This window comes from Mirounga angustirostris, unplaced genomic scaffold (genome assembly GCF_029215605.1).
Source record: "Mirounga angustirostris isolate CCGP_5_RB_7025 unplaced genomic scaffold, mMirAng1.0.hap1 SCAF_10, whole genome shotgun sequence".
In the NCBI taxonomy this organism is placed as follows: domain Eukaryota; kingdom Metazoa; phylum Chordata; class Mammalia; order Carnivora; family Phocidae; genus Mirounga; species Mirounga angustirostris.
Window position 1 is genome coordinate 30,578,997 of NW_026991718.1, and position 26,943 is coordinate 30,605,939.

The 26,943-nt window shown below is 36.6% G+C and overlaps 1 protein-coding gene across 4 annotated transcripts in view; it reads right to left on the reverse strand.

Annotated features, from left to right (window-relative positions):
• Nucleotides 1–644: 644 nt before the first annotated feature.
• Nucleotides 645–26,943, reverse strand: part of ATL2 (atlastin GTPase 2) — a 62,259-nt gene continuing 35,960 nt past the window's right edge. For 3 of the 4 annotated variants that reach the window (XM_045884439.3, XM_064572131.1, XM_045884442.3), the window contains 11 exons: nucleotides 18,264–18,398; nucleotides 17,880–17,984; nucleotides 14,124–14,174; nucleotides 13,765–13,821; nucleotides 12,214–12,306; nucleotides 9,789–9,927; nucleotides 8,899–9,026; nucleotides 7,723–7,779; nucleotides 6,067–6,138; nucleotides 4,969–5,400; nucleotides 645–2,858 (listed from right to left, as the gene is read on the reverse strand). In XM_045884439.3, coding sequence (XP_045740395.1) covers nucleotides 2,739–2,858; nucleotides 4,969–5,400; nucleotides 6,067–6,138; nucleotides 7,723–7,779; nucleotides 8,899–9,026; nucleotides 9,789–9,927; nucleotides 12,214–12,306; nucleotides 13,765–13,821; nucleotides 14,124–14,174; nucleotides 17,880–17,984; nucleotides 18,264–18,398 — 1,389 coding nt within the window. In that variant the 3' untranslated portion in view covers nucleotides 645–2,738. Of the gene's footprint in view, nucleotides 3,348–4,968; nucleotides 5,401–6,066; nucleotides 6,139–7,722; nucleotides 7,780–8,898; nucleotides 9,027–9,788; nucleotides 9,928–12,213; nucleotides 12,307–13,764; nucleotides 13,822–14,123; nucleotides 14,175–17,879; nucleotides 17,985–18,263; nucleotides 18,399–26,943 lie in introns of all 4 variants that reach the window. The other variant, XM_064572130.1, reaches the window with a different exon arrangement.

Below are 26,943 nucleotides of genomic sequence, written 5' to 3' on the forward strand. Positions count from 1 at the left end.
CAAATAATGAAACAATGTAACTAACACCAACAGCACTCACACCTTCAGCAAGGAGGAAGCCCCTAGTCTGTCTAAGTCTGAAAATAACTAAAGCCCAGTCCAGGTCAGAGTTCTCTGAAAATATAACCCTCGCAAGTGAAATACTGCTCTTCAATACTACAAATAGAGTAAGTTCAAGGAAGTGAGGAGGACTAGCTATCTTCATGAGAAATAATATATTACAACAGGGGCGCCTGGATGGCTCAGTTAAGCATCGCACTTCTTTTTTTTCCTTTTTTTTTAAAGATTTAAAAAATCTTTAAAAAAATATTAGCAAGAGAGCGAGCAAGCACGAGCAGGGAGGAGAGGGAGAAGCGGACGATGCAGGGCTCAATCCCAGGACCCCGAGATCATGACCTGAGCCAAAGGCAGATGCTTGACTGACTGAGCCACCCACGTGCCCAAGGGTCCCACTCTTGATTTCGGTTGAGGTCATGATCTTGGGGTCGTGAGATCAAGCTCCACATTGGTCTCACTGGGCATGAAGCCTGCTTGGGATTCTCTCTCCCCTTCCACCTCTACCCCCACCCCACCCCTACACTCACTCGCTCTCTCTCAAAAAAAATTATATATATATAATATATGACAGACTCAGCAGGGTCGTGAATGATTGTCCCTTCCACAAAAGTAAATTATTTGTGTCTTAATTAGGAAGATAAATCACTAAGTACTTCTTTTTTAAAAACTTTCCATATTATATGGGTTACTATAAAATTGTACCACAGCAAATGCACTAACACCAAAGTTTGATCAGTCAACAGTTTTGAATATTGCTTCTTATTTAACAGTTACTTTCAGAGTCTTCCAGCTGAAACCAAATTGTTTTTTTCTTGGAATTCTTCATAGAATCTTACCTTCTTTGTGGAAAACACATTCTCCAACAAGAAATACTACCAAATCCATGGTCTAGATTTCACAACTCTTTTGTTTTGTTTTGTTTTAAAAGGTAAGCTCTGTGTCTTTAAATGCAGAAGAATTGCTATTATACAACAAACTTTTTATTTTTTCATTCATAAAAACAGTCCACAGCATTCATAAAACAGGGTGGTAGAAGAAATAAAAAGACTTTTCAAGTGGATTCTTTATGTTTTAAGAACAGATGAGTTGGTAGCTAGCAATTTAATACAGATGGAAACAATACAATCCATATAAAAACAGGATTTGAAAGGAGGAGGGGAGGAGATTATACCAACCGAAGTAAATTTAGAGCTTTCAGGCATGCAACTCAACATCTGAATTTTCTTCACTTAAAAACCAAACTAGGTGCTTTAATAATAGGTGTCTATAAAGAAGGCTACAAAAATATTGCAAAAATGTTAGCCTTACATATACCACACACACAAAAAAAAAAAGTGAGAGAAAGAGGGAGAAAAGAAATTAACAAATCCCCAGCTACACCTAGGCTAATCACAAGTTTTCCCTAACAGAGACAGACAAAGAAAAATAATTTTTACAAGCTTAGCTTTGGGTACAATACCTTAGAGCTCTCACGTGGGTGTTTTCCTGCTCATACTCTTTTCAGTATAAACAAACATGGTTTATGTAATGGAATACATACTTGAGGGATTCCTTAAAAAAGAATCACAAGTTTCATTTTATATATACAACAAATTTTTAATTATGTACTGAAAATAAATTACAGGAAATAACTTTAAAATGCAACAGAGGACAAAGTCACGATAAACATTCCCATTGACTTCCCTTGGTGGGGGAGGGGAGGTGAGATTGCAGTGCTCAAGGAAGATAAATATCACAAATATATCAAAAACTTCAAATTGTCTATGCATTCACACACTGACATGAGCCACAAACATTCCTTCACAGGGACTGTACTTAGCCTACCACAGAACCAGATTTTGCCATAAACTACAAAACTTTTAATACAAAATCGTATTTATATATTTATAATTCATATACATGCCCTATCTGTGATTTTAGAAAATAAAAGCTACACACTGTACAGACACTCTTAACTCATAGCTGTAGGCAACATTTTTGGATGGAATTTCTCCCCCAATAAAATTAATGGCATATTTTATGTACATGAAGGCTAAACTGCATAAAGACAGTTCAGTTTCCCAGATATGCATCTCCTTTTAGGGCAGGTTTATAAATTTAAAAAGGCAAGACAAATGTACACCTCAGAATCACTTTCTTAGCTACGAGAGTTGTCATGTAATTTCCGTGAAATTTCTGATACATGCACGTATGTAATACTGGTATTGAAGGCAGTAAAGCAACATGTACTTTTCATGTAGTGGCTCGATAAAGGCTTCATTGTCTTCTGATCTGGTTCTTGATACAGTGATTCATAACTTCACGAAAAATTAAAATTTCAATGGGACACTGGTGTTAAAGAGACTCTAAATAGACTTCTTAAAATATTTCCCTGAAATATCCTTGTACACAAGACAAATTTCACCAACATTAGATTAAAAGGAAAAAAAAATAAAAGAAACATGGCACAAATGTGCATGATAAACTAATGCTCCTCAGCCAATCTCCATGTCTTAGGAGCCAAGAACAGAATGTTTAAAACCAACAAACAATTTTCACACTCTGTGGCAGCCATCTGTGAAGCCAGTTATACTAAACTACTTCTACAGTTGATTGTAAACTTTGGTTTATTTTTATTTGAGTTCTCATTGAACAGCAAGCATGAAAAAAAGGGAGAGTGGAGTCCATGAGGAGACGAACTGTCAGTCTGTCTTTAATCTGGCATGATGAGACACCTGGTCAGTCAGGCCTGCTTTGATAGAGTTTGTTACAGACTGCCTTATGTTTTCCTCCATCAAATTATCACCCAGAGGCTTCAATACCTGTGGTATGAGAAATGTGCAAAACAAATAAAAACATGAGGTAAAAAAAGAGTTACATATAAAAATAGATATAAAAATTCAATTCAAAGCAATGACGAAAATAACCAGGAATGTGGGAAATAAAAAGATGCTTCTCCCAAAGAAAGTTATGATGCTACAAATAACGCAGTTAGACGCTTGATAATGCAACATAAACTACTTTCGTCCTATTCAAACCATTCACAATTCCTAGGAGACGGATGTGCAATTCCATACCCTATATGCAGCATCAAATCTGGTAAGTATACAGCATTTATGCAGACCGGCCCAGACGGTCCTGCTTATTGTCCTACATGTACAAGTGGGAACACTTCAGATAGAGATAAAAGTTAAAAATACTGTCTAATTTTTCTTCTTGTTATTGTTGGATGACAGTCTCTGTCGCTGTGCTGATGAAAGAGCACGATGGACCATTCGACGTCTAGTAACTTCAAACAGTTTGGAAAACACCTAAAACATGGAGTGATTCGTTAGGACAATGACTCAGAGTGCCTTGAACTTAAAGAGTTTAAGACTACAAGAATCTGAGACTGTGGGTTTCTCACCTTCCTGGGACTCCTCTGAAGCAAAAGAAAAGAGAAATGCAAGAAAATTTAGGCAAGGTTTGTTGACACAGCACAGATCTTCTCTGACTAGTGATCAACTTACCTTAACTACAATGAAAATACTTTTACACACTTTAGATTCTTCCATTTAATTGTTTTGTAATAATGGTACTTCTAAAGTCCTAGAATCAATGCTATATAGGAGAATGACTGGTTTTCAAAGTAAGACACTGTACAATGATTAAAATTCATGCTGCAGAAAATTAGTAATGGTCCAAAATTTTTAAGTAGATAATTTCTTTTAAAAAAGTGAGATTGCTGATAGCTTTTTGTCCATCCTCTATTAGAAGGTATCAAAGGAATATGAAGAGAGATTTTTTTTGAGATAAAGGGTTAAATTTAACAAATATCCAAACACAAGCTTCCAAATCAGATCCGAATAAATCGAGCATTTCTCTGGAGAATAAATACAAAATCCAAATTAATATAGTGGGTCACTTTATAAAATAATAATGACATTATTAACAAGAAAAGTCAATACCCAATAAACCTTCCTCAAAAAATGATTTACTTCTTCAGTCTTTAAATTTAAAGCCAAAACCAACATGAACCTGCATATCCTAGATCTTCAAATAAGCCCAATACTTCATCAGCCCAGAAAAGATATCTGAAAATGCCTATTATACTGTCCATCAATAATAATATCTGCAGCTTTCATTCTGATCCTCGACATGATGCTCAAGTATTTCACGATGATCATTTTAATGACAACATCCTTAAATGGAATTTTCTGAACACAGGCAATTCCAGCACAGTTGGCCAATATACAACATGGTTTTCCTTAGTAGATTCTTGTCAGGCCCGACTCTGAATTCTGGTTTGAGGTAAAGATTATGATTTGAATTCTAGTTGAGGTAAATGATTATGATTACGTGAAGCTGGTTCTCTTTGTAGCACTTTGTTCATTAGTGTTTCCACAGAAGTTGAACAAAATTTGTTTGGTGAAAGAAAACCCTATAGGGTTGTTCCTTGTCGTGCATCAGTAAATCACCACTATCTTCATGGAAGGCAACAAAGACCTGAATGCCATCCAATATTTTTCCTCAAATATTAAGCATGCATTGCTTTTTGCCAGTATTACTACAAAACTTCTTTTGCTTTCCTAAAGCACTGCACTTCCAAATTTCTCTTCCTTACACTGACTGTATTTTCTTTCCTCTAAGAAAAAAATCCTTAGAGACTCTGGCCCTGCCCATGGTCTGGCATCATCAGGCCTGTGACTAAGAATCTATCGAAAGGATATTACAGATTTCAGCCAATCAAAGCACACTATAATTATGACTTTAAGAAAAAAATTCTCCGGTTCATAATTGATATTCAGATTATACAACCAAACAAAACAGAAAACATCCTTTGACATTCCTCATATAAAGGAAAAGTAGGTGTTTGCAAATACTGCAGGAGAAGGGTGGGGAAGTGTCACGGGGATGAAATTAGTCACTGAAAACCAAAAGATAGATACCAACCTGTTCCCATAGAGTTTCAGCAATCTGATCAATCACTGTTCCAATTTCTCTGAACTCCCCAGAGTATTTTACATATGCCCAAGTACAAAGAGATGTCAGTGCTAACCCCATGATAAGGTTACACAAGACGGCTATAGAGTTTAGGCCAATGAAGCCAGTCAGTCCTGAGATTATATACATAGCAAACATGACTGCAAACAGTGTGGCAGGAGTACGAGCAGCATAGAAGATATTTTTGCCATCATTGTGCTTTATAAAATTTGCATAGGTTTCTTCAATTTCAGCTTCAAGCTGGTCCTGATAACGATGGCAGAATTCATCTCCACCCATTTTTTTTACTGAACGAAACTGTTTAATCGCCACTTCCTTGAGATCCAGGTGTTTTCGCTCCAGATCTGAAGGTGCAATGTAAGGCTTGTCCCCACCACATACCTGTCCAGACAGGATTACAGAAGGACACATTACAGGCTAGAAATAATTCACACTTGAAAGAAGCTCCCTGCTCACAGTTTTTAATCTCAAAAAGCCAAGCCACCTACATAGTTGAGTTTTAAACTTATTCATAATACCTCACACATAATCATAACTTATTTCTTATATGTTTAACTGACTCAGGCAAAATAAATCTTCCAAGTATGACTAATACCAGTAAAGACAAAAACAATTACACTGCAATCTGTACCTGACTTCACTTGACCCACCAACACACCATGAGAATACAGAAAGACTGCTGGCAGAAAGTGGGTAAAAGAGAACACAGAAAAAAGGTACTTTAATGTTCAAGTTAGCAAGGTTAGCACATAAGCTGCTATTGGCCTTAAACTAGTATTACATCAGAAGCTACTAATAAGAGCACTCTGAATCACGTGTCAAAACTATTTTAGTATGATTTGTATAATAACCTGCCACCTGTATCCTGCACCCTGCACTCTAACCATGTGAATTATTTTCTTAGTTTATTCCCAGCAGAGATGATAAAAGGGAATCAGGGAATGATGTAACCTGACAATGCATAAGGAGCGCAAATTAGTTCAATTATTTTAAATGTAAAAATCCTCTCTCTCACTCTAGCGTCAAATTTAAATGTTGGTTACAAACCTGCTCCATACTTTTGCAATAGATCTCTCTTGCTCCTGCTACTGCAGCAAGATTATTAGCTTCAGCTGTTGCCTAAAAAAAAAAAGTGCCAATTTTATGCAAAAGATACTCAGTGGCTCTATAAATTCTAATTAACACAATAAATTATATATAATGAACAAGCCTGAAAATGAACCAGAGAAAACATTATCAACTTCCAGTTTTCCTTTCCAATGGAAGGGAACACCAGTGTAAAAGATAAAATAATTGCTTCTAATAGGACTGCCTGTCTAATTTTGTTTTGCTTAGGTTTATTAAAATGGGTATGTAGGGGTGTCTGGGTGGCTCAGTCGGTTAGGTGTCTGACTCTTGGTTTCAGCTCAGATCATGATCTCAGTCAGGGTCATGAGATCGAGCCCCGTGTTGGGCTCTGTGCTCAGCGCAGTGTCTGATATTCTCCCTCCCTCTCCCTGCCCCTCCCGCTTGTACTCTCTCACTCTCTCTCTAGAATCTTAAAAAAAAAGAGTTTGTACAAAACACCACACATGCTCAGTAAATAACAGAGAAATAGACACAACCCTAAATTTGTCAAGCCTCCAGATGTACAGAACCAAGAATCAGAGATATGCTTGATCTCTCATATCAGTATTACACAAGAGACTTTAAATCCACAAAACTGCTTATTGCAGGAGTTTTAGAAGAAAATACTGTTTAATCTACTATAAAACTGAGAAACTGCCCAAAATAGCAAATCTTTAAAAATATGAACTAGATATGTATCTGAAAAAAATTAAACATAAATTTGAGTGAAAAATTAACAGTATGAACGCAATAACATAAAATTTACTAAGAACAGATTGACATGAATGTAACGTTAATTATTCTTGATTCCTTAATTAAACTGTTTTATCTTTTTTAAAAAAAATGAACTAGGTTGGGGCACCTGGGTGGCTCAGTTAAATGTCTGCCTTTGGCTCAGGTCATGATCTCCCACTATCAATAAATACAATCTTAAAAAAAAAAAAATGAACTAGGTTAAAATAACACTGTCCCAAAAGAACACTTCCCCCCCCCCCCAAGATTTCATTTATTTATTTATTTGGCAGAGAGAGAGAAAGAGAGAAAGAGAGCGAACAAGCAGGGGGAGCAGTAGAGGGAGAAGCAGGCTCCCCACTAAGCAGGGAGCCCATGTGGGGCTCGATCCCAGGACCCCAGGATCACGACCTGAGCCAAAGGCAGATGCTTAACCGACTGAGCCACCCAGGAACCCCCAAAAGACACCTTTTGAAAAAAAAAGGGAAAAAAACCTAGATGCACTAGAAGCAGCTCTAAATCCTTGAGGAAAAATATGCCTTATTTCAAACATTCACTGTCAAAGACTCAGAGAACAGAAGAAATTTGGTTTAGACAGGCCCATTTTAAGCCATCTCCTGCAAAAGCAATTTTTCTACACTTTTCCAGCAACTAAAGAGAAGGTACTGAAAACTCTCATTTCTGATGGCCTATGTGTGTGCAAGGTCTGCAATCATATAAAAACTTCAGGGCCCAAGACGTGTATTGCCTTAAATATTTGAAATTTATTTGCATGCAAAGAAGCATGATCCCATTTCCAGCATTTATCTCTAAACGAAGACTTTTCTCCTTCATAAATAAATATATGTATAACACACACACTACCTGAAGCATGGACTTTGGATGTGGAAGTTCCTCTCCTTGGTAAATTTTAATGTAAGCCTAAAAATAAAAAGACATTATACTGGCAGGTTAAACAACTTGGCTCTACAGAAGAAAAACATTAAATATAAAAATAATTCATACTTTTAAAAGGAAAAGTCTCGAAAAAAATGGAAAAAAATAAATAAAAGGAAAATGAAGGCTTAAAAATCATACACTCTCATTTCCAAAGTTAACTCTGTTCTCAACTCTATTAAAAACACATGTTGCAAAAAAAAAAATACCTTGCTAAATTATACCTTAATGTTTCTAAATATAATTCTAACTTACATACAAATTATCTCATATTTAAAAGTTATATATACAATGAAAAGAAATCCCTAATTCTCCCCTCCTGCCATTGTTTTAAATGTTAGAAAACATTTTTACTCAGTATTTCACTTTGACCAAGTTAAATTATATTTCAGTTCAAGGAAAAAAATTACCTAATTTATGCTTTAAGAGTAAGAAGGATTAATTAGTTCATATAGGAACTGTTCATCTCAACTTTTTACTGCCTCTAAATGCGTAACTAAACAAAAATAGTATGAAAATGACCATCAACTAACTGTCCAATAAATAACCAAAATTACACTCTTAAGTTAACTGTAATTTCCCTTCCATCTCTCTGTAACTACTATGAGTAAGAAGAACTCTGACAATGGTCTTGCTCTGGCAAGCAAGCAATGATGACTAGAAAAGAGCAGAAAGGATAAAAAAAAATCTATGAATAATTTACTTGAACTCAGAAACCAGTTTTGTACTTTCAGCTGCTCTTATCAAGTCCTCAAGAACTCAGAGAGAAGGCTTTTATGAGAACTCAAGATGCAGAACTGCACTCCCAATATCTATCATCATTCACAAGTGAGAGTGGTATGACAATTATATGTTGAATGGTCTTCTCTCTGTATCAGAGCTGGAGAAAAAGTAGGTAATTCCATAAACAAGCAAAATCACTGTCTAAGAGATACAAGTTGTCTGCTATTATTTTATATATCCTTAAAAATTGATCTAGCCAATTCAAAACAAAAATTATAAATTTCATTTTTCTGCTTTATAAACATACATATGAACATACATATGAGTTTTAAGTCAGCTATATTTCTGAGACAAAGTCATTTAATGTGGGAGTTTTCCTACCTTAAAGTATTCTACAAGATCTCTACAAGTGACTTTAGATCCACTTATCTCTTTTTCTACCAAATTCTCAGGTGCAAGCAGCAATGGAACCAGGTTTCGAAGTTCTCGTTTAAAGTCTTCATCAATATCTAACAGATAATGAGATAAAAGGCAACACCTTAGTGAAAAAAAGAAAGATTAAGGGAGTCCCCACCGGTACGCGTTCATAAAATTCTGTTTCATGAAACACCAATATACAGTGTCTATTACTTAAGTAGATTCATTTAAAAAAACTCATCCAAACACATCATATCTCCCCTTACTCTGCTACTCCATTTCCCTCATCCCCCAATAATTCTTTAAGCTCAAATAATAAGTTGTGGACTACCAAAATAAATTCCATATCCTTTTCAAAAGGCAAACAATTCATGAAATTGTACTAAATTTTAATACTAGATTTTGTTTTTCGAGCTATACTCTAAAACTTTCATTATTCCTCCAGCCTTTTGCCATCATGCTCCAATCCAATCCTAAAATATACTCAAAAAAGTTTATCATCCCTAAAACAGAAACTTGAATCTGATTACATGAATACAATATATTGGTAAAACATTTTAAAGACTGCAAACAGATGAAATACTGAAATGTTCTCAGCCTTCGGAATTTATAGGACACTGGTGCTGAGCAATAGACCACATAATAAAATATGCTAATCCATACACTAGACAGTCAAGGACAAACCAATGGAAAGCTAGACAGACCACACAGAGCATTAAAATCACCTCATTAACCAATGCATCAAAATGTGTCCCAGTATAAGACAGAAAATTTAAGGAACCACGTATTTTTTTTTTTAAACTCTCAGCCTCTAAAAAGTAAGTTCTGATTTTAGCAAGAATGGGAATTCCCACCTTTCAATCTCCCATCAAAACTAGGATTAGTTGCAACTTTAAGACCAGGATGTGGCAAAAGGAAGCAACCAAGATTTGAGAAACAATTGTGAATGTGCTTCCTTACATTCTGTAGCTCTTCATGTTGATTTTGTTTTACCTGAGGGTAGAAGGAGACAGGTGAAGGTGCAAAGAGGAAAAAAAAGTTTTAAAGAAAACATACACCCATACTCACAAGTGTGCACACTTAACTCAGATGCTACTCCAGATGGGTTTTTGACAACAAAAAATTTTACTAAAGACCCATTTCTGACCACTTTGGTAAGATCCCACTTTGTCTTAAAACTTAGAAAAGATGTTTTTTCCCGTGTTAGCTGCCAACGAATGAAAAATACAAATAATTAGGGGCACCTGGGTGGCTCAGTCGTTAAGCGTCTGCCTTCGGCTCAGGTCATGATTCCAGGCCCTGGGATCAAGCCCCGCATCGGGCTCCCTGCTTGGCGGGAAGCCTGCTTCTCCCTCTCCCACTCCCCCTGCTTGTGTTCCCTCTCTCGCTATGTCTCTGTCAAATAAATAAATAAAATCTTTTAAAAAAGAAAAAAAGAAAAAAAGAAAAAAAAGAAAAATACAAATAATTACTCGTAATATCCCACACCAGACTAACAAGGAGTGGTTGTGGTTTAAAAACCAGTAAATAAATTAAGAAATTGCCTTTCAAGTACTTATAACGGCAAAGAGAAAAACAAAGTACTAATTTGCCTACAAATAAAAAGGTCAGCCCCTGAGCAAAATAACAGCTAAACTGGAAAAGATCCAGTGCAGTCCAAAGGACTTTTGAAACTTACTGGAATTTCAGTACTTACCCCAAATAATTATTTATGATTTATGCTAGTTATCAGTGTTTTGGGGAGAGAGACTGCTATTTTCTGGAAGAAAATCTTAAACTCAGATTTTTTTAATAACTACTTATCCCAGTATAACTCACATACGCTTATCCCAGTATAACTTACATACGCTCTCAAGGACGCTTCTCAAACACCATTTTTAAAAAAACATGCACCATTTATAATCAACAAAACCTGGAAACTACCTAAATCTCCATCAAGAATAGAATGAAGAAACTGTTGTCTATTCATACAATGGAATACTGCATAGCAATGAGAATAAATGAATTAAACTACATGCAACAGTATCTCAGAAATACTGAGCAAGAAGCTAGACACAAAAAGGATACATGTTGTATGTGATCCCTTTCATAAAAAGTACACACAAGGCCTGTTAGAGGTCAGGAGAGTAGTGGAGGGTTTAGGGGGTAGCGGATGGAGGTTGGGTACTTCTGGGTGCTATTACATGGCTATGTTCATTTGTATAAATTCATCAAGCTGCACACTTAATGACTTGAGCACTTTCCTGTATCACTTTAGTAAGATAAAAATCTTGTCTTTGAAGTATATAATTCTGAGTTTAGTTAGTATGCCTGATATGCTTTGTGTTCGTTTTTTCTGAAAAAACCAGAAAGATGACTGCAATTATCTCTGACAATAGGGTCTGGAAATGCCTTTCAAATATCCAAGAATGAGGAATTGGTTTTAATCTTCTTTTAGTGATAAGAAAATTATACCCAAGTTTTTGAATGTGGTTGAAAAACTACATGCATCATCCTATAGGCAAAATTTTATTAATCAAAAGAGAGGACCCTACTACTTATGAATTAAGGGATTTTCACATAACTTTTATATATGAGAGTAGATGGGTGTATCTGACCTGAGGGTTTCCCCAAGTATTTCCATGGGAGGGTACGTTTAGGAACAAAGGATCATGTTTGTGAGGTTATTTTCTAGGAATGCTTTAGTGTAGCATGTTGCATGGGCCAGGAATCTGGATATTTGGGTCCTAGTCCCAGCTATCAACAGTTAAGAGACCAAAGGCAAGTCACTTTTCTGGGTTCAGTTACATTATATATTTTAAAAAGAAAGCTGAGTTAGATGATGTTTAAGATCCCTCTTCTATCTCTATAGGCTGTCACTCTAGGAGACAGTATTCTTTGGAGAGAGGGTCTCACATCATGTGTTCAATGTATGCACATTATATTATCCAGTCTGTCCCAAATGTTCGAAAGGTCAGTTGGCCAGAAAGAGATACACATGCAAGTAAATCAAAAAAGTTAGTCTCCTTCAAACTTTTATCCTTTGAATATTGATTTATAGTTGGTTCTAAAGAGAAATACTTGTTCCTTAATTTCTATTCAAGGGCACTGGCCTCTTTGGCAAGAATACAACCAATTTACTTTTCATCAATTCTGTATGGAGCCACCTAGGCTAACTTGGGATGTGCAATTTACGGTGGCGACACTTAAGAGACTGGAAATGTAAGCAGCAGTCCAGACAGCCCGCTCCTTCATCTGGCTTGGTGCTTATGCTCTCCTCACTAGGAAATGGGGGCTTACCTGCAATCTCTTTTCAAGGAATTGTTTTCCACCTTCCAAACCATATGAATGTTCATAAGGATAACTCCAATCCCGAATTAAAAACATTAATGTCTACAGACAGAAAAAAGTAGAAATCATTTCTTACAAAGTTTTATTAAAAAAAAAAAATCACTATTTAACAATCATGCACTCCCTTAAACAATCCTTATCAAAAGTTATAGTAACAAATGGTTAATACTGCTCATAGTTCTAGCAAGGTCCTACTTAAGTCTACAATACTCCCAGCCCCTACACCAAACAATTGCTTCCGTTTGAGAACTTCATGGTATATGAAGAAAGAGTCACCACAGGCAATAATACAGGGTCTTAAAAAAATGAACAAAAGGCGTATCAGGGCATATAGATCATAATTTTAAGTCAAGGTTGTATAACTAAAAGACCAACTAATCTAATTCTAGACTGATTCTCTTCACTCAATTTTTAATTTATATATGCTTAGGTTTCTCAATCTCAGCCTTACTGATATTTTGAACCAGACAATTCTTAGTTGTGCGTGGCTGGATGGTGAACAGCATTTCTGGCCTCCATGCACTACACCAGCAGCATTAACCTCCCTCCAAAACTGTGACAACCAAAAATGTCTCCAGACATTGGCAAATGTCCCAAGTGACAAAATTAACCCAGTTCAGAAAAACTGATGTAGGCCAACTAGAGTGTATTTCAACCATATATACAAAATAAAGCCATAACCTGCCCCATATCTCATAAAAGTGACCACCTGAACCACATAAGACTGAGACAATCGACGTAAACCCACCCATACTAAGAATCACCAGCAAAGCTGTCACACAGAAAGGACTTCACATATTGATGAGCAAACAGGGTGGAGTCATTCTCACCTACTGTAACACATCTGACTAAATAGTCAACTTATAATGCCAACTTATAAATTACACTTACTTTAAAAAAGAAACTATCTGAAATTAGCTTTGCTTTTTTCTTTTAAATTTAAATCTCTGTCATAACAGGACTCCACAGAAGCAAGCAGAGCATATGCTTCTCACACAACTCCACCCAGGTTTATTTCTGACTTAATATTCTGTACCTGGCATTTAAAAGGAATAAAAACATATGGGGATTGAGGGGGTGGGAGGAGGGGAGAGATGTAATAAATTGTGAAACTTTTCTGTATGAAACCAAGAAAGAATAACAGGACTAACCTCAACTTGTAATATACCACCAAGAAACAAAACAAAAAAAAACCCCACTAATATTTTGTAATAGTTTCCTACGTACAAAAGAAATTTACATGACTGTCTCAAGTTGAGGAAATAACATCTAATTAAGAGAAATATTAACCTCTCAATCTAAGTGTTAGCAATCTAACTATATCATTTGTTCTCTTTCCTACTGTTAGCCTACTATTAAGGTGGTAATGACATAAGTTTCAACTCCACTGAATCTGTTGCTAAAAATGAATTTGTTGTAATATCTTCAGACTTAAAAGATAAGGTGGCTTGATGGCTTTTTATACGTTAAGTTTTTAAAAATGATAAAATACTTATTTACCTGAAATGGTTTCTGGTAGATTTCTTCCATTGCAAGTCTGCCGTACTCTGTAAATAACTATTAAAGCAAGTTATTTAAATTAACGCCCCCAAAGAGATTCAAAGAAGACACTGTAAAGCCATTCTATGTCAAATGAGACAGACATCAGAGCCTTTAAAATCATTTGAAAGTCAAGCATTTAATTTTCTAACAGACTGGGTATACCCTAAAATTTCTTCTAGTTAAGAAGTTATGTATCAGTTTAAAACCATATAATACTGAATTTTCTTACACTGTAATAGGCTTCTAGATGGAAAGCCACAATTAAGTAAGAATTATATTTTCCATTCTTTGACACACATTCTTTGAGAAATACATACTTGCAAGTGTTGAAGATCATCTTCTTGAATATTCTGAGACAGATTATATACCTGTTAAAACAAAATTATGTTTTTATTCATTTTTTTAATACCCACCTGTACGTAACTTTACTTGTAGAAATGAAGATTATTTTATATGTCAGCACAAATGAATCACTTAGTCATTAGCTTAAGAAGTGGCACATGAAAAGGATTTTCTCTTTCTTCCTAACAGGATAAAACATTAAGGGGGGAAAAGTGGTGGTAAATTATGTAAAAATCATGAATACATACATAAGCGGTCTAGAAAGTAGCAGACATTTTTAAAAAGTATATTACGTAAAAAGATGTTTTTCTCCTTTTCAAAGTTTTTTTAATGTTATGACATGATCATTTATTTTTAACAGAGTGAAGATTGTTTCCACAATTATTTTTCTAAGTCAATGAACGTGAGGGGCATAGTTCTGCAAAGATTAATATTCCTCCCTGGTATAGAGTGTGTGTGTGTTTGTATATGGACAGATAGGCATAGTTTAGTTACTTGGTGGCTGCCTTGACTCCCTGGTATAATCGGGTGTGTGTGTGTGTGTGTGTAAAAAGGTATAGTTTATAGTTATTTGGTGGTTGCCTTGAGTAGTCTGTGTGGTGTGTGTGTGTGTGTGTGTTTTGGATGGATAGAAAGGTACAGTTTATAGTTATTTGGTGGTTGCCTTGAGTAGTCTGTGTGTGTGTGTTTGGGTGGATGGATAGAAAGGTATAGTTTATAGTTATTTGGTGGCTGCCTCGAGTACCATCAAGTCTACATGGCTTTTTTCTACTTTAAATAAACCATCTGTCTTAATAACTTAAAATGAAAATTTTACCAGCCTATGATAGCTGAAAAAAATAACAGTAGGTGGCACTCTTGCCCTTTCTAGAATGTTTTAGGAGGCTTTCCAGGGCACAGAGCCCAGAGCTGATGGTCTACGTGTTGTCAAGGAAGGGAAACCGGAGAAAAGACTGGAATTGCAAAAGAGGCCCAATCCTTCCGAGTCAGGTTAAAAAGTGACCTAGGCGGCCGCATGGCTAAGTGGGTGTGCGCAGATGTCACCTCTGCTGAGAAATAACTAATGTCTAAGAAAACAGGGTTATTCCAAAGATAGAACAATTTGTTCTAACGGCAAATAAGTGATAATCTAGCTGAATCACTTGGAGGTCAAGAATATAAACAGCCAAAATAGGACAGCAAACCTAAAATGACATTCTCAGCTGACTATTTCTAAACATGGTACTTAAAAAGTAATTAATGACTGAGGTGATTATACTAGAGCTAAACTTAAAATCTGAAAGCATGACCAACCTATTCTTACCCATAGGAGCCTTAGCTTTTAGAAAACAGGTCGAGCTACTTTCACTGTCAGGGCCAGGTTGCAAATGGCAAGAGAAGATTTGTTTATCTTAGATCATTAGTACTTAGCATACTGCCTTTTACTTAATAGATGTTCAACAATTATTTGTTGTAAGAATAAATGACAAGAGGACTTGTCATTGATCTATCAACCAGATAATGTATGTAAGGAAGAGAAATCTAGCCTCAAAGATGAGGAAAAAAGCAATGATGAAAATAATTTTCACCTTCATTATTGATAGTTTACAAAGTATTTTCTTATGCATTATCTCATTTAGATCTTATTTCTGCCTCCACACAACCGTCACACGTAAGATGGGTAAAATCCTCATTTTACAGATTAAGAAAGTGGCACAGTGGCTTTAAGTGGTTGTCCAAAACCAGGTCTCCCATACTATCATAAAGTTGAATAAATAAACAAGAGAACAGCAAGGTACCAATTTCAGGACAGAGAATTCGCTCATTATAATTTACGGCAAGCCACGAAGGCAGCTTATCCGAAGCACACGATGACTGGCTTCTGCTTGCCTCATGCCTCAAGGGAACGGCAGCAGTGCCACCTTGCAAGATCAGAGGGAAAAGGTAGAATGAAATGGAGAAAAGATACTGGAAGGGTCCCCAAAGCATCACTCAACTGGTAGTCCAGAGCTCCCCAGCCCTACAAAAAACAAAAGCCAAGCTGAAAAGTACTCCTTTTTTATCTCATAATAATATCCCAATTCCTTTCCATTCTGACAGCTAGATACTTCAAATTGAGGAAGGAAGGAAATGGACCTTGTATCAAGACTGGACATATGTTCCAGATATTACCAGAAAGCAATACAAAAATTCCAAGACACTGTGACAGTTATCACCTATGATCTACTATCAATAAGAAACATCATCTCAGAAGGAGCACATACTTCTACTATTCACATATATACTTCTGGGTACATCATCCCCAGCTAGCACTAACCAACACACTCAATAAATTCTTCAGCCAGAGAAGCATCAACCACAGATGATCTCAGGAAAAAGAAAGTAAAGAGATACAAAATGACATGTGGTGGTTTAATTCAGTCTATCAGCCTAAATTATACAGAAAAGAAATGGACTAGCTTGAAGTGATTAGAACTTGATATAATACCAAACACAATTAGAGTACAAAGTTAAGTGAAAAACAGAAGGGATTTTACTAAACAGTTCCTTTAAGTCCTTAGTGTATTACAGAAATAGCACATACATTTCTTAAGTTAAATATGAATTAATTCTTCCACCTCTACCACCATTAGTTCAAATAATAAAGTACTAGATGTCATACATATCAAGTAGAAAACTAAGTTTAATTACTTTAAAAACTAAGTTTAATTTTTCTTTATTGGTTTAACCAAAACATAAAAGACCTACTCTACACCTTAATATATCTGGGAACCGTATGACTGAATTCAATTAAAGATGACATGCAATATCTTTTCCTTTAAAAAAAAAAGAAAAAAAGCACAGGGGTGCTCAGTGAGTTAAGCCTCCAACTCTTCACGTCAGCTCGGGTCATGGATCCTGGGGTTATGAGATCAAGCCCCATGTCGGGCTCTGTGCTCAGCGCAGTCTGCTTGAGATTCTGTCTCTCCCCCTGCCCCTCCCCGCTTTCATGTGCTTTCTCTCTTGCTTTCAAATAAATGAACAAATCTTAAAAAAAAAAAAAAAAAAAAGTATAGGTGCTATAATGAAAAACCAAAGGGATTGGCTATTGGTTTATTACTGAAGTATGAAATTTCACATTGTGAACCAGAAAAGCATGGAAATATAAATGACCAATAAGAAATGTAAATAACTCTAATTTTAATCTTTTTTCTTTAATCAAAAGACTTTTGTTTTCAATGTGCATCTTTTTTTTTTTTTAAAGATTTGACAGAGAGAGACACAGCGAGAGAGGGAACAGAAGAAGGGGGAGTGGGAGGAGGAGAACCAGGCTTCCCGCTGAGCAGGGAGCCCGACGCGGGGCTGGATCCCAGGACCCTGGGATCATGACCTGAGCTGAAGGCAGACGCTTAATGACTGAGCCACCCAGGCACCCCTTCTTTTTCTTTTTCAAATTTTTATTTAAATTCTAGTAAGTTAACATACAGTATAATATTGATTTCAAAAGAATTTAGTGATTCATCATTTATATGTAACACCCAGTGCTCAACAAGTGCCCTCCTTAATCTCCATCACCTATTTAGCCCATCCCCCACCCCCTCCCCTCCAGCAACCCTCAGTTTGTTTTCTATAGTTGAGTCTTTTACCATTGTTTGCTTCCTTCCCCTCCCTTTACCCTATGTGACCTGTTTTGTTTTCAAAAAGCATTTTAAGAAAGAGCAAAGGTATTAGGATTATCTGAACTGATCAGACCACAGCATTTCATGTCTCACCTGGACAGAGCTAGTCATGGTGCTCAGAGCGAACACCGTTGCACAGTCTTTGATAGTTGACTGACTATCAAAGGCACCCTGGGTATCCATTAGCAGCACAGCCACCTAGGAATTTAAAAGTTTAAAATATTAAGTAAAATATTCACCAATAGTGACTATTAAAACAAAATTTAAAATGATAAATGTCAAAATCAGTAACTAAGTCAAGAAAAGTACTCTAAGCTAAATATCTCACACATTTTGACATAATAACCCATATATGTTATGTTGAAGTTATCAGACATTAATAGTTCTGTGCTATTTTGCTCTTTAATACCAGGAAATAGCTCAAAAAAGAATATGGAAGAAAAAAAAAACAGTAAGAAAGTATAAACAGAATTTTACTTTCGTTCCATTAGGTCTGTCGATTACAAATACTTCATTCCAGACTTGTATGCCTGTTGTTTCTCTTTCACAACCACCTCGCCATGTAAAGCCAGTCAATGGTTCATTGTTTCCACCAATCCAACTTTGGGAATCCTGTCAAAGTCAAGCATAAATGTAAAATAAAACAAAAAATTAAGAACTAAGGAGAAGTGTAAGAAATCACCCATTCTTTATTTTACAGGTGAGGCAGGTAAGTCCAGCAAGATAAAATACATGGTAACATTACACAAATAGTTACAAAAGCAATCCCAAGTCCCATCTGAGGTGCTTTGCCTTAGAGCTGCAGTCTCCTACAAACCGAACCTTCTCAAATCTCACATTTTTTACTCTTCAGGCTTCTAGATAGGTGAGGTCATACCCACTCCCATTTTGAAGATTTCCTATGTTTAAAAATCCTAAAAAGTAGATACCAGCTATTATGACATCTCCTCGTACAGATAAGCAAAACGAAGTTCCAGAAAGAATGGCTGTCAGAAAAGCAATGCTCTCTTAGAATAGCTTATACTAAAATGTTTTCACACTGCCTTAATTTTCTCTTTAAAAAATATCAAGTTTAAAAATAACCACAACACTTGCTTGGAACCTGATTCAAATAATCCAATTAGTTAAAAAAAAAAAAAAAAAAAGGCTTTTTTTCAAAACCAAAAGGGAAATCTGAACCCAGACATGGTATTTTACTAGGCAGTACTAAATCACAGTAAAAATGATTGCTTGGTGTGATAACAGTATTGTGGGTAATACTAACAATAACAGAGTTCTTAACTGTTAAATAGTCAAGTATTTACGGTGAAAAAATAAACCTGGCATATGCTTTAAAATATTCCAGCAAAAAATAAAAGGGCAGGGAGGTATACAGATGAAACAAGACCAACAAAATGTTGATACATATATTGGGGTTCATCATACTATCCCATCTTTGGGTAAGTTAAAATTTCCATAATAAAATGTTCTAACTAAAACCACAGGGCCGGTGGGAATGTAAGCTGGTGCAGCCACTCTGGAAAACAGTATGGAGGTTCCTCAAAAAGTTGAAAACAGAGCTATCCTACGACCCAGCAATTACACTACTGGGTATTTACCCCAAAGATACAAACATAGTGAACCGAAGGGGCACGTGCACCCCAATGTTTATAGCAGCAATGTCCACAATAGCCAAACTATGGAAAGAGCCTAGATGTCCATCAACAGATGAATGGATAAAGATGTGGTGTATATATATATATAATAGAACATTATGCAGCCATCAAAAAAATGAAACCGTGCCATTTGCAATGACATGGATGGAACTAGAGGGTATTATATGCTAAGCGAATAAGTCAATCAGAGAAAGACAATTATCATTGGATCTCACTGATATGAGGAATTTGAGAAACAAGACAGAAAATCACAGGGGAAGGGAGGGGAAAATGAAACAAGACGAAACCGGAGGGGGAGACAAACCGTAAGAGACTCTTCATCTCAGGAAACAAACTGAGGTTTGCTGGAGTGGAGGGGGGTGGGAGGGATGGGGTGGCTGGGTGATGGGACACTGGGGAGGGTAAGTACTATGGTGAGCGCTGTGAATTGTGTAAGACTGACGAATCACAGACATGTACCCTGAAACAATACATTATGTTAATAAAATAAATAAATAAATAAATAAAACCACAGGGCCAAATAGTTATAATTAAATATTGTAAAATAATATAAAAGTTAATATACCATAAGATAATTTATCTGGAAAGTTAATTCTAGGACATAATGTGTAAGTTTGACAGATATCAAGACCCCTATACTTTAGCCTACATACCCTTTACTCAAAGTACCCCACAGGAAAAATTCCTTTGTTTCAGAAATACTTCTAATAAGCTTAGACACATAGTCCAAAACAGATAACAAAGCTCACATTATGAGTAAAGATGTTTAAGGTAGGCTCAATGAGGGAATGAAGCAATTTGTGAAAAGCAGATTGAAGGTGGAAAAAAAGTGGATACCTAATGTGAAGATCAGCCTTAAACTTCAAACCATCTATAATGATTATTATTCCACAAAACTCCCATCCCCCGTAGGTTACCAATCTTATCAATTACAAAATTCTCTTGCACTCTTCTTCACCTTTCAGAACCTTCCAACTTAAGGCCCCCTCATCTCTCTACTGGTGACAAAGCTGCCTCATGGCACGACTCCATTCACACTATATACTAAGGATTGTGCTTCAGGAGGGACCCTTCACAGTGATTAGAGGAATAATGGTACCCCCTAAACAAGCACAATGGTGGTCTTGCCCCGGACTATATTTTGGATGCTCCAAAAAGGTCTTCCTGCACCTCTGTGCTATACTCTCCAACCCATCCTCCCATAGTCACTTAATTTTCTCAACAAGAAATGGAATCATGCTACTGTCCTAAAAGTCATCTGTGGGGGCGCCTAGATAGCTCAGTCAGTTAAGCACCAGACTCTTGGTTTCAACCCAGGTCATGATCTCATGGGTGGTGAGATCGAGCCCTGAGTCAGGCTCCGCGCTCAGCAGGTAGTCTTCTTGAAGATTCTCTCCGTCTGCCCCTCTCTCTCTCAAATAAATAAATAAAACCTTAAAAAAAAGTCACCTGCAGTTCTCCATTTACCTACAGAACCATCTAGAATCTGTTGCATACAACCCACCTTCAATTTACTTTTCCTACCTCTGCTCCTGGTATACCGTATAGTACCCCCAGCACACCACACACACACACTCTTCCTGTTTCTACCATACCAAAAGGGTCACTATTCCAAGTATGTATGTTGTTTAGCATATCTATACCTTTGTTCCTTCCACCTGTTCTCTGCCTGGACTGGGCCAGCACTCAAGAAACTCCAAGTTTTCCGAACTCCTAAAAAATACTGTTGACACTACAGGTGGTTATCCTTACACCTGCATTTGCACTGCATTTCTTGTGTAAGTCTTGAAAGCACACACTATAAATTCCACCTGTTTACCAAACTGCTCCTACCAAAGTGTCTTACCCCATTTTAGGCTCTCACATGTGGCTTCTCATTCCCCTAACAATGCCAAAGCGGTACTTAATAAATTGATTACTTTTAAAAGGTCCAACCTATACAAATAACTTAAAAGAATCTACCCTGTTAGAGAAATCGATTTTTCTTCTATATTTTACTTATTTGTCTTATTTCTCTATCTCCTCTAAGAAAATATAAGTTCCATAAGGAAGGAAGTTTTGTCTGTTTTTTATTTTTTCCTCAAAACATAGAACAGTATTCCAGGACATAGAATAATGCCTGGCCTGTAGTAGGCACTCAAAATATTTGTTCAATAAATGAACACATAAAAAATTTTAATTACTATGTGGAAAACCCAAAAGACTCCACCCCAAAACTGCTAGAACTCATACAGGAATTCAGTAAAGTGGCAGGATATAAAATCAATGCACAGAAGTCAGTGGCATTCCTATACACCACCACCAAGACAGAAGAAAGAGAAATTAAGGAGTCAATCCCATTTACAATTGCACCCAAAACCATAAGATACCTAGGAATAAATCTAACCAAAGAGACAAAGGATCTGTACTCAGAAAACTATAAAATACTCATGAAAGAAATTGAGGAAGACACAAAGAAATGGAAAAACGTTCCATGCTCATGGATTGGAAGAACAAATATTGTGAAGATGTCAATGCTACCTAGAGCAATCTACACATTCAATGCAATCCCCATCAAAATACCATCCACTTTTTTCAAAGAAATGGAACAAATAATCCTAAAATTTGTATGGAACCAGAAAAGACCCCGCATAGCCAGAGGAATATTGAAAAAGAAAAGCAAAGCCGGTGGCATCACAATTCCGGACTTCAAGCTCTATTACAAAGCTGTCATCATCAAGACAGCATGGTACTGGCACAAAAACAGACACATAGATCAATGGAACAGAATAGAGAGCCCAGAAATGGACCCTCAACTCTATGGTCAACTAATCTTCGACAAAGCAGGAAAGAATGTCCAATGGAACAAAGACAGTCTCTTCAACAAATGGTGTTGGGAAAATTGGATAGACACATGCAGAAGAATGAAACTCGACCACTTCCTTACACCACACACAAAAATAGACTCCAAATGGTTGAAAGACCTCAATGTGAGACAGGAGTCCATCAAAATCCTAAAGGAGAACACAGGCAACAACCTCTTTGACCTCAGCCGCAGCAACTTCTTCCTAGAAACATCGCCAAAGGCAAGGGAAGCAAGGGCAAAAATGAACTATTGGGACTTCATCAAGATAAAAAGCTTTTGCAAAGCAAAGGAAACAGTTAACAAAACCAAAAGACAACCGACAGAATGGGAGAAGATATTTGCAAATGACATATCAGATAAAGGGCTAGTATCCAAAATCTATAAAGAACTCATCAAACTCAACACCCAAAGAACAAAGAATCCAATCAAGAAATGGGCAGAAGACATGAACAGACATTTTTCCAAAGAAGACATCCAAATGGCCAACAGACACATGAAAAAGTGCTCAATATCGCTCCGCATCAGGGAAATCCAAATCAAAACCTCAATGAGATACCACCTCACACCAGTCAGAATGGCTAAAATTAACAAGTCAGGAAACGACAGATGTTGGCGGGGATGCGGAGAAAGGGGAACCCTCCTACACTGTTGGTGGGAATGCAAACTGGTGCAGCCACTCTGGAAAACTGTATGGAGGTTCCTCAAAAAGTTGAAAATAGAGCTACCATATGATCCAGCAATTGCACTACTGGGTATTTACCCCAAAGATACAAAAGTAGGGATCCGAAGGGGTACGTGCACCCCGATGTTTATAGCAGCAATGTCCACAATAGCCAAACTGTGGAAAGAGCCAAGATGTCCATCGACAGATGAATGGATAAAGAAGATGTGGTATATATATACAATGGAATATTATGCAGCCATCAAAAGGAATGAGATCTTGCCATTTGCAACGACATGGATGGAACTGGAGGGTATTATGTTGAGTGAAATAAGTCAAACAGAGAAAGACATGTATCATATGATCTCACTGATATGAGGAATTCTTAATCGCAGGAAACAAACTGAGTGTTGTTGGAGTGGGGGGTGGGGTGGGAGGGATGGGGGGACTGGGTGATAGACACTGGGGAGGGTATGTGCTCTGGTAAGCGCTGTGAATTGTGCAAGACTGTTGAATCTCAGATCTGTACCTCTGAAACAAATAATGCAATATATGTTAAGAAACAAAAAAAAAGAAGAAGAAGAAGAAGGTAGCGGGAGGGGAAGAATGAAGCGGGGGAAATCGGAGGGGTAGACGAACCATGAGAGACGATGGACTCTGAAAAACAAACAGGGTTCTAGAGGGGAGGGGGGTGGGAGGATGGGTTAGCCTGGTGGTGGGTATTGAGGAGGGCACATTCTGCATGGAGCACTGGGTGTTGTGCACAAACAATGAATCATGGAACACTTCATCTAAAACTAATGTTGCAATGTATGGGGATTAACATAAGAATAAAAAAAAAAAGTAAAAAAAAAAAGTTAAAAAAAAATTTTTAATTACTAAGCTTTAATGTATCATTTCCTTTTGAGCATGCTTAAGAGATACGGAAGAAATATGTCCCTTTTATTATTCCTAAAAACAATTACACAGACAAAACAGTAAAAATAAATTTTAAAAATGTATGACCGAAATCACAGGCTAACACGTTTGTTAAATTTACCCTCTCAAAAATTTTAAAAAGAACTGATGCCTCAAAAAAAATAATAATAATTTTTTAAAAAATCTATTGACTATATATCATCTTTTCTTGGTTTACCCTGTTAACAGAATGTTTAAAAACCAGTAAACTGATTAGTCAATAAAAGGATGAAAGAGGAGCTCAGTCAGTTGGGGGTCTGACTCTTGGTTTGGCACAGGTCATGATCTCATGGGTCATGAGATCCAGCCCCAAGTCAGGCTCCTGCAGGGACCCTGCATAAGATTCTCTCCCTCTGCCCCTCCCCCCACTCGTGTGCATTCTCTCTCTTTCTAAAATAAATAAATCTTTTTTAAAGAAAAAAAGGATGACACGTAAAACTTGAAGTTAAGAAGTCTATCACTGGGGGTGCCTGGGTGGCTCAGTCGTTGAGCGTCTGCCTTTGGCTCGGGTCATGATCCCAGGGTCCTGGGATCGAGCCCCACATTGGGCTCCCTGCTTGGCGGGAAGCCTGCTTCTCCCTCTCCCACTCCCCCTGCTTGTGTTTCCTCTCTAGCTGTCTCTCTCTCTGTCAAATAAATAAATAAAATCTTTAAAAAAAAAAAAAAAAGACGTCTATCACTGTATCATAAAGAATACTGGTAAGTTCCATAAAATACATTTACACATTCACTCAGCAAGTATTCACTGAACCCTTACCACGTGCCAGCTACTGCTCTAGGTCCTAGGGCTACAGCAGTGCACAAGAACATATATTCCTGCCCTCCAAGGAGCATTCTAGTGAATTCTAGAAGCAGCCTCACTGAAAATAGGTACTATTTGTCATAAGTTACTAAAAACAAATCTTAAGATAACTTGAAAAACAGTAAACTAGTACCATTCACTACTGTGGAGACAAAAAAAAAAGCCTTAAAACTCAAGATTCCAAAAATAATCTTAGTCCTCCAGTAAAATAAAAAGAGAAGATCTTTTAGAATGAATCTTAATGGTAAAAGGTAATCTGAAAACACCCGAAGTTTAAATATAGTCAAATACTATAGTGAATAAACATAAGCCCTTGCCAAAAAGACTTACCAATGTAATATAATTATCAACAATAAAGAAACCCTACCTACTCTAAATAGTAAGAAACAAATTCTTATTTCACCGTAGGAAAGATAACATGCCCTAGCAACAAAGTGAAACAACAGCAGGTAAACTTTAAACAAAGAGTTGGTGATCCAGCCAGGTCTGTATGTGTCAGAATACACACAACTTCCTGTTTGCAGGCCTACACACTCCAACTGGGCAGGCTGGAAGAATAAAGGCCATAATAACTTACCAGAGCTGTGAAGAAAAATGACAAAAGGGATAAAATTAAAGATTTAAGTAACACAATAAAAGAGGAGATCCTTCTTAGTTGAGAGACATTCCCCACAAACGCACCATGGATAAAAATCTTAACCTTACAAATCTACTAGGAGGTAGGTTATAAACAATCAACACCCAAATTGTAGATAGAACAATATACACATTCTGACCACCAAGCATCATTTAGTGTTTTCATTTGAATATGTAAGAATACCCTGAAAGTCCTAGAACAAATGAAGAAACATTAGAGTCTTAAAACAGTTTAAAATTGTCTAACATCTTACCTAACCAACCCCATGTCCAACTCCTCTCTTTTGGGGCTAGACAAATAGATAACATTATGACTGACCCAAGTCACAAGCTGGACAAAGAGACAAAGGACAACTCTTATCAACTTAGGTACACACTCAACAAGAATTAAAATAAAAAATCTGGTTATAAAGATGTCCTTGACTTTGAAGACATTATGCTAAGTGAAATAAGCCAGTCACAAAATAACAATACCTTATGATTCTACTTATACAAAGTACTTAGAGTACTTAAACTCACGGAGACAGAGGAGAATGGTGGTTACCAGGCACTGAGGGGGAGGGGGCAAACGGGAGTTTTACGGGTACAGTTTTGGTTTGGGAAGGTGAAAAAGTTCTGGAGACATTAAAAGAAAGGAAAGCTATGGACCCATATATCTCATGAACATAGATGCAAAAACATTCAACAAAATGTTAGCAAATTAAGCCCAACAACGTATATTAAAACATTATACACCACAGCTAAATGGGATTTATTCCAGGGATGCAAGGACTCAATATTTTAAAAATATTAATAACATAATCATATCAACAAGCTAAGAAAAACCACATGATCATATCAACAGATACACAGAAAATGCACCTGACAAAATCCAACATCCATTCATGATTAAAAAACAAAACAAAACCTCCCAACAGACTTAGAAAGGAACTTCCTGAACTTGATTTAAAAAAAAAAAGTGCAAAAAATCCTACAGCTAAAATCATACATAATGGTGAGAACTTCGATGGTTCCTCCTTAAAGATTAAGAAAACAATAAGGATATCCACTCTTACCACTTGTACTCAACATTGTACTAGAGATTCTAGCCAGGACAGTTACCAAGAAAGAGAGGTAAGAGGTACTTCAGACTGGAAAGGAAGTAAAGTATCTCTACTTACAGATGACATGATCTGGTATATAGAAAACTTTAAAGAGTATACTAAAAAACTACTGGAACTAATGAAGGAATTGAGCAAGGTTGCAGGATACAAGATCAATATACAAAAATCAACTGTACTTCTGTAAGCTTGCAATGAACAATCTGAAAATGAAATTAAGAAAACAATTCCAATACGTACCATAATAGCATTAAAAAAGGAATAAATTAACAAAAGTAAAACATACTCTGCAAACCATAAAACATTTTTGAAAGAAATTAAAGATCTAAATAAATGGAAAAACATCCCATGTTCATGAATTGGAACACTTTATATTAAGACGGCAATACTCCTCAAGTTGATCTCTCATAGTCAACCCAATTACCAACAGAATTCCAGCTAACCTCCCATAGAAACTGACAGGCTAAGTCTAAAATTCATACAGAATTGCATGGGACCTAG